The sequence below is a fragment of the Rhineura floridana genome, chromosome 1 (genome assembly GCF_030035675.1).
Source record: "Rhineura floridana isolate rRhiFlo1 chromosome 1, rRhiFlo1.hap2, whole genome shotgun sequence".
NCBI classification, from domain to species: domain Eukaryota; kingdom Metazoa; phylum Chordata; class Lepidosauria; order Squamata; family Rhineuridae; genus Rhineura; species Rhineura floridana.
In genome coordinates this window covers 322098040-322112125 of record NC_084480.1, presented here as the reverse complement: position 1 = coordinate 322112125, position 14086 = coordinate 322098040, and the positions used below count along the sequence as shown (strand labels likewise).

At 48.2% G+C, this 14086-nt stretch overlaps 1 protein-coding gene across 7 annotated transcripts in view; it reads left to right on the top strand.

The window, feature by feature from the left end:
• The first annotated feature begins 9099 nt into the window (after positions 1-9099).
• Positions 9100-14086, top strand: part of MROH1 (maestro heat like repeat family member 1) — a 68525-nt gene continuing 63538 nt past the window's right edge. For 4 of the 7 annotated variants that reach the window (XM_061607196.1, XM_061607197.1, XM_061607191.1 and 1 more), the window contains exons 1-2: positions 10699-10907; positions 12747-13181. In XM_061607196.1, coding sequence (XP_061463180.1) covers positions 13160-13181 — 22 coding nt within the window. In that variant the 5' untranslated portion in view covers positions 10699-10907; positions 12747-13159. The other 3 variants (XM_061607194.1, XM_061607193.1, XM_061607192.1) reach the window with 3 other exon arrangements.

Sequence of the window (14086 nt, the reverse complement as noted above, 5' to 3'; positions counted from 1 at the left end):
AAAGTGGCTATCTGGGAGAAATCACAAAAAGTGGCTGGAGATGGCTAGATTCACTTAGATGCTACAGCAGAGATGCTAAATGTAAATGTACTGCCTTCAAGTCGATTCCGACTTATGGCGACCCTATGAATAGGGTTTTCATGAGGCTGAGAGGCAGTGACTGGCCCAAGGTCACCCAGTGAGCTTCATGGCTGTGTGGGGATTCGAAGCCTGGTCTCCCAGGTCATAGTCCAACACCTTAACCACTACTACAGCCAACTTAATCTTGCAGAAGTCTACGATGAATAAGATTACTAAGCAGGGAAAGCATGTAATGCAGCCTTCCCCATTTTGCCTTTTATGGACATGAGACATTGAGTTGCTGTGTGTGTGTGTGTGTGTGTGTGTGTGTGCGTGCGCGCAAAGCCACAAAATCCATAGTCTCCAAGAACCAAAATTTAAATTACATCTAGTCTATTTGAGCTGACTGTGTAAATCACTGCTATGTGGCAGCCATAGTAATGTGGGTAGGGAGACTAGAGTTCCACAAAGTTATCATACTGCAAACTACCAGGGATTATGATGGAGGGACAAGGGTGGGATGATTACCTGGCAGGCAGAGCTGTCCAAAGACATTTGGCTGATTGAGGCAGAGGCCAAGGTAGTGCCCCTACAGTCCATGTACAGAAGCTGTCCAGACTGGCAGTTAAATCTTACGTCAGCGTTGGCAACTAGACAGCACCCTCCACGACACCTGCTTTATACTGACTCAGACCCTCAGCCTATCTAGCTCAGTATTGTCTACACTGACTAGCAGCGTCTCTCCAGGGGTTCAGGCAGGGCACACTCCCAGCTCTACCTGGAAATGCCAGGGATTGAAAATGGGACCTTCTGCATCCAAGAGAGTAACTTCTCTGGTGTTTGGACAAGGAGGGAGCCTTTCGGAAGTGGTTGTGTGAATGGAGTGGAAAAGCATAAAAGGATAAAATGAAGTGAAAAAGCTCATTCCCTTGCATAAAAGCCATAGTATTGGTGCTGGGAGGGTGAAATACTACATAACACAAGGATGTGTGCAGTGTGGTTCTTCTTGAATAGTTGTTGTTGTTATGTGCCTCCAAGTCAGCTACGACTTATGGTGACCCTAAGAATCAACGACCTCCAAGAGCATCTGTTATCGGACACCCTGTTCAGATCTTGTAAGCAGGTCTGTGGCTTCCTTTATGGCCTTCCTCTTTTTCTACTCCCTGCTGTTTTTCCAAGCATTATTGTCTTTTCTAGGGAATCATGTCTTCTCATGATGTGTCCAAAGTATGATAACCTCAGTTTCATCATTTTAGCTTCTGGTGATAGTTCTGGTTTAACTTGTTCTAACACCCAATTATTGGTCTTTTTCGTAGTCCATGGTATCCGCAAAGCTCTCCTCCAACACCACATTTCAAATTAGTGGAATTTTTCTCTTATCCGCTTTTCTCACTGTCCAACTTTCACATCCATACATAGAGATTGGGAATACTATTGTCTGAATGATCCTGACTTTAGTGTTCAGTAATACATCTTTGCATTTGAGGACTTTTTCTAGTTCTCTCATAGCTGCCCTCCCCAGTCCTAGCCTTCCTCTGACTTTTTGACTATTGTCTCCATTTTGGTTAATGACTGTGCTGAGGTATTGATAATCCTTGACAAGTTCTATGTCCTCGTTGTCAACTTTAAAGTTATATAGATCTTCTGTTGTAATTACTTTAGTCTTCTTGATGTTCAGTTGTAGTCCTGCTTTTGTGCTTTCCTCTTTAACTTTCATTAGCATTCATTTCAAATCATTACTGGTTTCTGCTAGTAGTATGGTATTGTCTACATATCTTAAATTATTAATATTTGTCCCTCCAGTTTTCACACTTCCTTCATCTTGGTCGAATCTCGCTTAAATGCTGGGAAAAACAGATGGGAGTAGAAAAAGAGGAGGGCCAAACAAGAGATGGATTGATTCCATAAAGGAAGCCACAGACCTGAATTTACAAGATCTGAACAAGGTGGTTCATGAGAGATGCTCTTGGAGGTCACTGATTCATAGGGTTGCCATTAGTTGTAATCGACTTGAAGGCACATAACTCGCAAGTCCGTGTACAATTGCACTGTTTCATCTTAATGCCTCTTGCTAAATTCTCCTTTTCAAGGGCAGTAAATCTGGCTAAACTGGCATATCCCATCCTTCTATGCCAGGTGTGTAAGCATTGAAAATCACTGGTTTCCTTGACCACATTTGCATGCATAGTTTCCAAGCAATCAAGAATTAGTCGGCTTAGCAGTAGTGCGTGTGAGAAGGACCTTGGAATTGTAGTGGATCGCAAGTTGAACATGACCCAGCAGTGTGATGCTGCGGCAAAAAAGGCAAATGCAGTTTTGGGATGCATAAACAGAGCTATAGTTTCCAGGTCGAGGAAAGTAATAGTCCCACTATATTCTGCATTAGTCAGGCCTCATCTGGAATACTGCGTTCAGCTCTGGGCGCCTCATTTTAAGAAAGATATAGACAAGTTAGAGTGGGTTCAGAAGAGGGCGACGAGGATGATAGCCGGTATGGAGAACAAGTCTTATGAGGAAAGGTTGAAGGAACTTGGCATGTTCAGTCTGGTGAAGAGAAGGCTGAGGGGTGACATGATTGCACTCGTCAAGTACTTGAAGGGCTGTCACATAGAGGAGGGTACAGATTTGTTCTCTGCTGCCCCAGAGGGTAGGACTAGGTCTAATGGTTTTAAGTTGCAGGAGCGTAGATTCAGATTGGACATTAGCAGGAACTTCTTGACAGTAAGGGCAGTTCGGCAATGGAACCGACTGCCTAGGGAGGTGGTGGGATCCCCTTCGCTGGATGTCTTCAAGCAGAGGCTGGACAGCTATCTGCGGGAGATGCTCTAGCTGTGGATTTCCTGCTGTGAGCAGGGGGTTGGACTCAATGGCCTACAAGGCCCCTTCCAACTCTATGATTCTATGATTCTAGTCCATTTTTCACTTTTGCAGTGCAACTTATTACTCCTTTACTTAGAACATGACAAAATTCTCCACTCATGAAATTCGCCTCCAAATTGCATTATTCTGGTAACACTTATTAGATTGTCTCTAAAAACTGGAACATATAAACAGTCCTTCAGTTTCACCAATGTTTGTCCATTTGGCACTTTACACAATAATTTCACTGTCCCTATTCCTTCAGAGAAAATTTTCTCTCCAGACGCTATCAGTATCTTTTGCCTGTGACTTTCAAAACTTTTAAACAGGTTCCTATCAATTATTATATGTGAGGTGGATCCTGAGTCAATTAAAAATCTGCTTTTACAGTCATACTTGCCTTGATGAAGCACATAGAAACTAAAATCCTCTGGATTTGCCTTTTTCCGCCTTTGTTTAAAGTCAGTTTGCCTGGAGGCCAGAGCCGGCTCCAGGCATGCGGGGGCCCTTGGGCATCAGCTTGCCCTGCCCCCCCGGTGGGTGGGTGTGCACATGTGCACGTATGCACGTGCGTGCGGCCCCTCCACGGCCCCCCTACCTGTGTAGTCTTTACCATTGCCCTTAATGAAGATGGCAGCTGCAGTTTCCCTAAGGGGAATGAAGCCTCCGCTGCCATCTTTGTTGATGGCACATGTGCGTGCTATGCGCACACATCTCTGCCATCAACTAAGATGGCGGCAGCAGCTTCAGTACCTTAGGGAAGCTGCGGCCGCCATCTTCATTAAGGGCAATGCTAAAAAGCTGGCTGACAGGTAAGTGGGGACATGGTGGGTGCGGATCATGGAAGGGGAGCGGAGGGCTCCTCAGGGGCTCCTGTAGCTCTGGGGCCCTCAGGCCAGTGCCCAACCTGGCCACCCTTTAGAACTAGCCCTGCTGGAGGCATCTCTCACTTTGGCGGGCCTCTGTTTACAGTCAGGGCTCCCTGTTGTTTGCTTTGGTGTTTTGCATATGAAACCCCTGTTGCTGTGTCTGTCTCTGCCCTTTTGTGGATTCGGGCGATGACTCATGTAGTTATCCTTTGTTTGTTTCCCCACAGTAAATTTTGCTTGCTCAGAGACAGCTTGCATTTCCTGCTTTTCCTTAAAATCTTGGTCCTTTAAATATGATATGATTTGATTCAAGCTGTGTTCAGAATTCTCTAGTACACAGCAAATTAATTTATGACCTTGATTAAGAGAGCTTAAAAGCAATCCTTCCCGTAATTCTTCATCTAATACTCTGCCACATCTTTCCAATCTAGCAATAAGTTCTGGAAACTTTTCTATGTATTTACTGAGACTGCCTCTCTCAGTAGTTTCCTTTAGAGAAAACAACTCTTTGTAAAGGTATAAAATGTGGTTCTTTGTTTTCTTGTTATAGACTTCCTGCAATTTTCCATACATCTGTCTAACACTGTTGCAGCCTGTACAGATATTCAAAGCTTCATCTGATAGAGCAGAAATAAGCAGAGCTTTTACTTTAGCATGCTTACATATCCATGAAGCTGTTGCATCTTCATCCTCAGCTGAGGGCTTTCTCTCAGTCAGGATTCCTTCCAGACCCTCTCCGTCAAGCAGGGCTCTGAATCTTAAACCCCACAGATCGAAGGTATCCTTTTCAAGCCTTGGAACACGTCTCTCCAGCAAAGATATTTCAGTCATCTTTTCTATCTCTGTTCTGCTTTTCTTTCTAACTTAAAGTCTCCCTTGTAAATTACACACAAGCACCTTTAGCTTCAGCTACAACTTGCATTCAACTTAGTTTGCTGGGCCCATAACCCTTATTGTGCTGTGTGTATTTGTGTGCTTAATTTCGTTTAAAGCGACACAGCAGCAGCAGAGTAACAGCGGATGTTGAAATGCGAGCGTGCCAGTGTGTGCGTGCGTTTGCCTAAGAAAGCAGGCTTGTACCCTGCATCAGCATCACTGAGACTTGAGACTTAGTAAAATAAGAAAAGCTACTTTATTTATAGAAATACATCATAGATAGAAAAGGCAAATTTTGACCAACTCTTGGAATAATAGGATGACCGAAATAGTGGATGAAATGGCCCCTCTCCGCCCACTGAAAATGGTGAGATCGAAATTAGCTCCATGGTTCTCAAAAGACCTATTAAAAATGAAATGTTCCTACCGGCGGCTAGAACGGCGCTGGAAAAAGTCAACTAGCTCATTTGATAAGATTCAAGCCAACAAATGTGCAAAAACCTATGCCTCGATGAGAATGGCAGCCCGAAAATCTTTTTATTCGACCTCTATTGCCTCATCGAGTAATCATCCAAAAGAACTGTTCCGGATAGTGAATAATCTCCTTCAAACACCACAAACAAACTCTCATTTAATCTGCTCTCAAGCCCGCTGCCAAGAATTCGCCTCATTTTTTGAAGCCAAGGTGGATCAGATTCGTTTTAATATAGATCATACTGAACTGGCAGAGGAAAAGAACATCAGATCAGAAAATGACTACCCTGCGCTTTTTGCCACCTTTCAATTAATCTTTCCAGATGACATTCCTCGATTTCTAAATGGAATGAATCCAACAACCTGTTTACTTGATCCATGTCCTTCCTGGTTGATAAAAACATCAAATTTGAAATTAGCAAGCTGGATTAGTACAATCGTAAACTCTTCTCTTCAACAAGGCCACTTACCGGAATGCCTAAAAGAAGCAATGGTTACACCTTTACTAAAAAAAACCTCTCTCGACCCTAAAATATTAAATAATTATCGACCGGTATCTAATCTACCTTTTCTGAGTAAAATCATTGAGAGAGTGGTAGCCTCACAGCTTCAAAAGTTTATAGACACCTCCGACTATTATGACCTCTTCCAATCTGGTTTCAGACCGAATCATGGGACTGAAACAGCTCTAGTCGCATTAGTCAACGATCTTTGACTAGAACATGACAAAGGGAATCTGTCCCTTCTAGTTTTATTGGATTTATCTGCCGCATTCGACACAATTGATCACAGCATTCTGTTAGATCGTCTCTTTAAAATGGGTCTCAGAGGTACAGTACTAAAATGGCTTCGCTCCTTTTTGGAAAAAAGGCTTCAGAGAGTTGCCCTCGGGGACCATTGCTCTAAACCCTGGCCATTAAAATATGGCGTTCCACAGGGCTCTGTTTTATCCCCGATGTTATTTAATATTTATGTAAGCCCTTTAGGAAAAATCATTCGAAAATTTGGGATTCATTATCACCAATATGCCGATGATACACAACTGTATTGTTCCTTTCCACCGAACACTGTAGAGACTGTCAACTGCCTTAATCAATGTCTCCTAGCAGTGCAAAGTTGGATGAATAAAAACAAATTGAAACTAAACCCAGAAAAAACAGAGGTCATTCTCATTGGCAAAAATCTCCCCCAAGGAACTGGACATCTGCCTTCACTTGACGGAGTTTTTCTCCCTTTAAAATCTCAAGTCCGTAGTTTAGGTGTAATCTTGGACTCAGCCCTAACCTTTGAACCCCAGGTTGCAGCCATGTCTAGAGCCACATTTGCAAAACTAAAACTGGTCCGTCAACTCCGCCCATTTCTAGGAACATCAGAATTAATGAAAGTAACCCAGGCCTTAGTAACCTCTCGACTGGACTATTGTAATTCTTTATATGTTGGCCTTTCTGCTAGAGCACTTCGACCGCTCAAGCAGGTACAAAGAGCGGCCGCGAGGATGATCACTAAAACTGGTCCTCGGGTTCATACCTCACCTCTTCTTTACCATCTTCACTGGCTCCCTATTAGCTCCAGACATCAGTTTAAGATTCTGGTTCTAACGTTTAAGGCTCTTCACGGACTGGTGCTGGTATATTTGACAAACCGTCTCGTTGAATTCAAAACCTATCGCCCTATGAGATCGATTTCTGAAAGCACTCTTATTATTCCCTCAACTTTCATGATCCGCCAAATGAACATCAGGAGGAAGGCCTTCTCAGTCATAGCCCCTACTCTTTGGAATAATTTACCATCTGAGATACGACGTTCCTCGTCTCTCATTGAATTCCGTCGGCAGATTAAAACATACCTGTTTCAACTAGCTTTTAATGTTTGAAGTGAGATTGTTGTCGAACTTTTAGTATTAATTTACTTATTTGTTTTTAGGTATTCTATTATGCTGTTTTTGTATTATCTCTGTTTTTTTAATGTTCACCGCTCTGAATTCTGAGTTTCGGAACTAGAGCGGTATATAAATTTTTGAAATAAATAAATAAATAATAAATAATACCTAGTTCTAACTAACTAACTCAGTTGGGGGCGTAATGCCCAGGCGTGGGAGTTAGCCCCATGCTAGGAGAGAGAGCACAGACAAAGGATGTCTCCTCTCTCCTGGACAGTTGGAGAAAGAAGGAATGGAAAGGGTGGAAGGAGGAGGGACAGGTAAGCTTCCCTAAAGACATAACAGCCTAGCGACAGAAGGAAGTCAGTCAGAGCATAGCACAGGTCAAGACAGGCAAGCCTCTCCATCTGGAGGACCCTGACTCTATCTCCCTTCTGGAACATAAACAAAAGAACAAAAGAGGAGTTGCTCTTGCCCCCTTTCCAACAGCCACCGCCTTCTCTCACAGGGACTTCTGCCCCGATGCAGCTTTCTTTAAAGTTTCCTGGCTCTGTGTGTGGAAGCACCAAAGGCATCAGTTGGCTTGCCTGCTCTGATGGTGCCATCAGACAAGAGGAAGTAACTGAGTCTCAGGCCACATTCATACATTTATTCCACTATAACTCCACTTTAGGAGAGGCAGTGTGGTGTAGTGGTAGGTGTTGGACTACAACCTGGGAGACCAGGGTTTGAATCCCCACCTAGCCATGAAGCTCACTGGGTGACCTTGGGCCAGTCACTGCCTCTCAGCCTCATGAAAAACCTATTGATAGGGTCGCCATAAGTCGGAATCGACTTGAAGGCAGTATATTCACATTTTTTAACTCTACTTTAAACAGTTATGGCTTACCCCAAAGAATCCTGGGAAGTGTAGTTTGTGAAGGGAGCTGAGAGTTGTTAGGCTCCTATTCCCCTCACAGAACTGCTGTTTGCAGAGGTCTCTGGGGAGAGGGGCTGACTGTTAAACCATTATCATAATTGTTCTGTGATGAAAATGCCAATCTCTTAATTTTGGGCACCCTTCACAAACTATCCTTCCCGGGATTCTTTGGGGGAAGCCATAACTGTTTAAAATGGAATAATAGTGGAATAAAAGTACGGGGTGAATATTGCCTCAGTGAGCGTTTTCTTTCTTCAGCGGCTACATTCCCTGGTCCTAGAGAGTTTGCCCTGTACTCCCTGGTGGTCCATGCAAGGCGGATGGTTGGAACGGAGGGAGTTGCCTCGGCAGGAGAGGAGGGCGAGGCGCCCTTCAGCCGAGGCGGCCCTGAGGCAGACACCCCATCCCCGCATGAGGCGAGCGGGCCGCCGCCGCCGCCGCCTCCCTGGCTGGATCCCCTTGGAGAGAAAGGCGCCTCTCTTGGCCCGGGAAGCAAGCGCCATTGCTCGGCTCACGGACCGTCGCCCGTTGGAGACCTCACTACTCGGGCAGGCTGGGATGTTTATGAGGCGGGTCATGTTCGTGGGCTTTTGTGAAAGCGCCGATTTGGTCACGTTTTGGCAATTGTTTATTGCTTTAGGAAACTGTAGTGGTTGTAAGCCGCCCGGACCAATATAATAGACATGCGGGGCATAAGCGCGCTAATAAATACGCCTATATGTACATAAATCGCCTCAGAACAGTGTATGGGGGGGGGGAAGAGAGGAAGGGCGCCTTTCCTCGTCCCGTGACTCGGAGCGAACAGGCAAGAAACTCACTGCCCGGGGTGGCGGGTTTTATTCACCACTTCCAAGGCGGGGGGAGTGGCTGTCTAAACACGTGAGTGAGTGGGCGGTCCCGACTCTGAGGCGGACCCTCCCGCCCTCTCGCTCGTCACGAGATAAGGCGCGCAGTAGACTTCACCCCGCCCCAAGCAAGAGGCTGACAGAGCGCGCGGGCAAAACGAAACGGGGAGGGCTCGCTAGCTTCCTCTTACGCATGCGTATTGGTTATCATTTTGGTACCGGCTGTAACCAACGGCCGCCCTACGCGACGAAGAGGGCGTGCCCATGTGAGAGCCACATAGAGATAGAAAGTGTAGAGCAAATGAGACGCCCCTTGACGTCCGGTGTGGTTGGGGATCTGCTGTTGACGCCGTTAGAGTGGGGAAATGCGGGTCGGGAACGGGGCCGCCCCTGTATGCAGGTGAGGAGTGCTGCTGCGGGGAGGGGGAATCTGAATTAAACCGACTTTTGCTGCCCCCTGGATGCGATTCCTCAGCACTCTTAACCTGGGAGAAATTCCCATTGAACAAAGTGGGACTTTCTTCTAGGTAAACGTGCCTAGAAGCCTCGTGGTAATTAAGCGAGGCTTTGGAAACAACGGGCCCTTGCTGTTACCTACGGGACCATTTGGATGGCCCCATCGGCAGGGGTGGTTCGGCCCGTCGGCATCTGGGAAACGACATGTGTGTACCGTGCGCTTTTGCAAGGGAGAGGAAGCCCGGGTCTCTGACGCTGTATCTCGCCACGCAGGAGGCGAAGCCGTGGTTGCCAGCCCCCCCCCCCTCGAAAGGTGGGATCCAAATGCAGGCTGGCTGCAAACTTGCGTCTTGCAACCGGGCGATATTTGCAGCGCACTACATTGCAGGGCTGTCCTAAGCCACTCTCCCCCCGGATGATGATGATGATAATAATCCTAGACTGAAGAGCCACCCTGCGGAACGTTTAGAAAGCCGCCGTCCCTCCGTCCCTCTATTGGTCATCCGTTTCTCCTGTGCTTGTTGCCTCGGCGGTGCGTCCCGAGGCCGAATCTCAGCGCCGCAGCTCCCCAGAGACTGTCCGCTCTTCTCGCCCCTACCAAAGTGGTGCCTGGCATCCCCCGAGGCCCTCTAGTTGACATGTTCGTAGGGCCATTCCCTGAAGGAGAAAGAAGAGGAAGACGAGCGGCCCTCGGAGGCCGCTCGCCCACCGCCTCTCTTGGCTTCAGGCGCCTTAGGCTTGCTGACGCGAGGCGAGTCGTCTTGCACCTCGCGCCCCGTTTCCCACGTTCTCCCTCGCCCGCTCGCTCTCTGTTCATCCCCGTGGCGGGTCCCTCCAAGCCCCTTCCCTTGCAGAGATCCTCTCTGTGGATGCCCTTGGTGGCGCCCGTGGTGCCCCGCGGAGCCTCGACGACCGTCTCCTTCCAGACGCTATACATATGTGTGCGCGCGCGTATACTGTATGCAAATTGCACACAAGGCGGCCCTGAGAAGAGCGTCTTGCTGCTTTCGTAAGGGGTGGAGCCCCTCCCCCCGCTGCCCAGTCAGGGCCACCCTTCAAGCCAGGTGGGCGGTAGTGGGGTATCTGTGGTCCTCCAGCTGTTTTTGGCCCCCGGCTCCCATGAGCCAGCACGCCCAGTGGTCAGTGATGCTGGAAGGGAGGCGGAGACCAGCAGTGCCTGCAGGGCCACCACCGGCTTCCCCACCCCTGCTCTGGAAACGTCTCATCGACGCCAGGCGGTCCCTCTAAAGGGGCATCGAAAATGACCAGGAAGTCTCATCTGGAGGCAAAAGAGCTGTCCCTCTTAGTACTTCTCTTGCCACTCTGTGGAGAAACCCCGAGAGGACGGGGGGGGGGGAGGACGAGGGGGCGGGGCCAAGCGTCTCCCTTCAGCACAGGTGAGGGGCGGGCCCATAAATACGCGGAAGCGCAGGGCCGCCCCTCCAGCCAGAGCAGGTAAGCCGCAGAGGAGTCGCCGCGGGTCCGTGAGCCCGACGGCACCCGGGGACTTCGCAAGGGCTGGCGCTGCCTGCCTCCCCGCCCGCGGCTGCCTCCCCGCCCGCTGGCAGGTCGCGGAGGGTCTCAGGTGGCCCGCCAGGCGGCCAGAGGTGGGCTTGGCGCCCTTCTCCTCGACGCCCCCTTCGCCGTTGTCGTCTGAGCGCGGTGCCAAGGTCGGCGGGAGGGCGGGGCTGCGTGCCTTTCCCGCTGCGCGGTGGGCTGCCTGGGAGGGAGCGAGAGGGGCTGCCCAGGAGCCCCCTGCCCACCTCGACCCTCCTGCTTCTCTCTCTGCCCCTTCCCCCCAATCCTTTCCCTGCGTCTGGGTCCGGTCGTGGCCGGCGCGCCCTCTTGTTCTCAAGGGTGTGGCTGGAACTGGGGTGGAGTGGGCGCATGTTGGGGAAGCCCGGTCCCCCCCGCCGCATAGTCCTCTCCGGCTCTCCTCTGCGTGCCTGGAGAGCAGCCCCTGAAGCTTCGGGGATTCTCTTCATTTCTCCGCCGCCGCCGCCCTTGGTCTGTATTTGCCGGCGGCGAAGCCTCCTTCATGGCAGTTTTGCACGGCCAACTATGGGGGGGGGCGTCACTTGGATTCTAACCCTGGGAGCGGCGGCTTGTTTGCCGCTGCGCATTCTCTTCTTCCAAGCCTTTCTCACCCCACCCCACGACCCTGGCTTGAGCTCTGTTTCCAGAGGAAACGCTGCCTCTTACCCCCTTTCGGTGTCTTTTGGCCAGTGAAGTTGCTCGTCTTCTGGCCCTTCTCTGTGCTAGCCAGCTTCCGCATCTGAGGGGCTCTTTCCACCTTTGGCCTTGTGTTCTACTGCCCGGATTGCCGGGTCTTCATGAGGAGTACTCGATTTTGCAGGGGAAGGCCTGCTTAGTGCATAGTGGCGAAAAACAAGAAGGGCTTATGAAGACTTACTATGGCATAAGCTTTTGTGGGCGAGACTCCCTTTTATCAGATGCATGGAGAGTTATCCTCTACCGGGAAGTAGCTCCAGCGTTTGAGGTGCCGCTCTTGGAGATCTGACTCTTTAAAAAGGCCGTCATAGATTACAGGATACAAGGATGAGGCACTGACATCGGAGGCTTTTGCAGTGTTTTCATATTGGGTTTTCGTATCAACTGGGCTCCTTATGCATCCTGTACCTGCAATACGTGCTAGAGCACCCTGGGATTTGTTTGGGTGGCTGTAATGAAGACAGAGTTTTCATAAAATTCTTTCCAGAGGGTTCTTGCCCTCTATCCTGCCCATCATCCTGAGCAAGAGCACAGTTAAATGGTGCTCCTCTGTGAAAATGCAGAGCTCCTAGTCTTCTCTTTCATCTCTTCCATGCAATCACAGATAACTCAGTGTGGTGGAAAAGGTGCTTTGCCCTCTTTATTGCTTAATGTTGAAGAAGTGTTGACACTTTTAACTACAAAATGCTCCACAGAAGTGACTGTTGTGCAGTGACGCTGTAGAAGTTAAGTGCTTGGAGGGAAATTCTTAGTTGAATTGTTATTGAGATCTACAAGTTCATATCTTATGGAGACTTTTGTTTTTAGATAATGCCAATTGTGACTTTTTTGGATATCATTCCAGTGTGTGCCATGACTGGGTTGTATTCAAATGAGTCCTATTCAGAGTAAGCCTGTTGAAATTAATAAACTAAGTTGGTCATGTCTATTAACTTCAATGGGTCTACTCTGATTAGGACTAGCATTGAATACCACCCTGTGTTTTGACTTCTGGTTTTAACAGTGATAGTTTTCAGTATGTTGTCTTCAATGGGCACTCTTGTCCAGAAAGGCCTTCTGAATTAAATCACTTTTAAAATAATCTTATCTTTTCCCAGCACCACCTGAATCACCAAAAGCTCACTTGCTTGGCCAATAAGTTGCATCTTTTCCTGCCTCAATGATGGCCCAATTAGATTCCATTGAGAGTGATGTAATGGCTGGCTGGTGCATGAATTGGTGTCAGCATGAAAACTGTGTGTAAAGAACTGTCTTAAGAACTGTTGTCATCTTTACAGGCCAGGAGAGAGGAAGCAAGCAACTTTGGAACTCCGAGCATCCTGTGTCTTCTTAGACGTTCCCTTTGAAATGATGAGTGAGTTGGAGACACCTATTACTTGTCACCTGGAAGTGGCCAGAGATTTGGAGACTTAAAGCAAGAAGTTCAGCTGGCTATTCTTGGTCTGCGTGGAACTGGTAATAGACTCGTACTCTGAGCTTCCCAACTCTGATCCTTCCTGGAGCCTCAAGAGGATGAACTCTGGTCCTTCCAGCTGTGAAGCTAAGCAGTGACTCTTAGACTTTGCTTTCCTAGAGAACCATTCATACTGGGAGCGTGCCATACGCCAGCACCAAAATAGGGTCTCCTCGAGCCTCTCACTTTGAACAGCCGGACTCTGATTGGTGGGCTGGAAACCCAAAGACAAGGAAGATGTCTGAGTCACGGGTGAAGAGTAAGTACGGCAGAGCCATGAAATCTGTAGAAGGCAGGACTGAAAGCAAAGTCTGTGGCTGGAGGGAGGGTTTGGGGGAAACTTTCCAAAGCCAAGATCACATTTAGGGGCTTCAGATGTTATTGAAGCCTTCATCTTGCAACCAGGATTGGTCTAGGTCTTTGTGGAATTGCATTGGTAGGCATCTCTCTGCCTCCTCCCTTCCCAATTTTAGGGTTTCTTTCCTAGCTAAACCTGGTCAGGGCAGAGGTAGCCACCTCCTCTTGTCCAGTTCCAGGCACTCAAAAATGCATTTGTAATAGGACTGCAGCCTTCCCTCCTGCCCTTGGAGTGGAAACAGTGCGTAGCTTCTGGTCCCAGTATGACTTGAGACTACCCAGGTCTAATAACCACTAAAAGCAGCCCCAAACCTATTTGCTTGTGCACACAGTGTTCTTACATTGTGGGCAAGGAGGCAGTTTATTGGGTGGTTCATAGAATAGTATAGTAGGTTCTCTTGGTGTGAAATTATTCACATGTGCAGGCTTCATGATGCTGCTGTTGAGGCAGAACAAGAAGATGATAAATTGCACGTCTGGACTGAGCTGACCTACAGAATGTCAAACGGGCATTCAGTCAGGAGAATGCTTGGCTCAAGAGGATTCACTGCATCTCTGTGTTACAAATAACCCAAGAACTGAGATGCCCAATGTGAGTTATGTCTATAAGTTTCAGTTTCCAGGTCTGTGTCTCCCAAAGTGGTGTGACTTTGATAGGGGAGGGTCTCTCAATGAGTGGTTCAGATGGGTTTGGCTGAGGGGAAAAGTATAGTGTGTTTCAACAGGGCTGTACTTCCTGATACAAACCACTTCTTCTAACTGAAATTTCTCTGTAAAAACATTTCCCTCTGCCCAGGACTCTCAAAT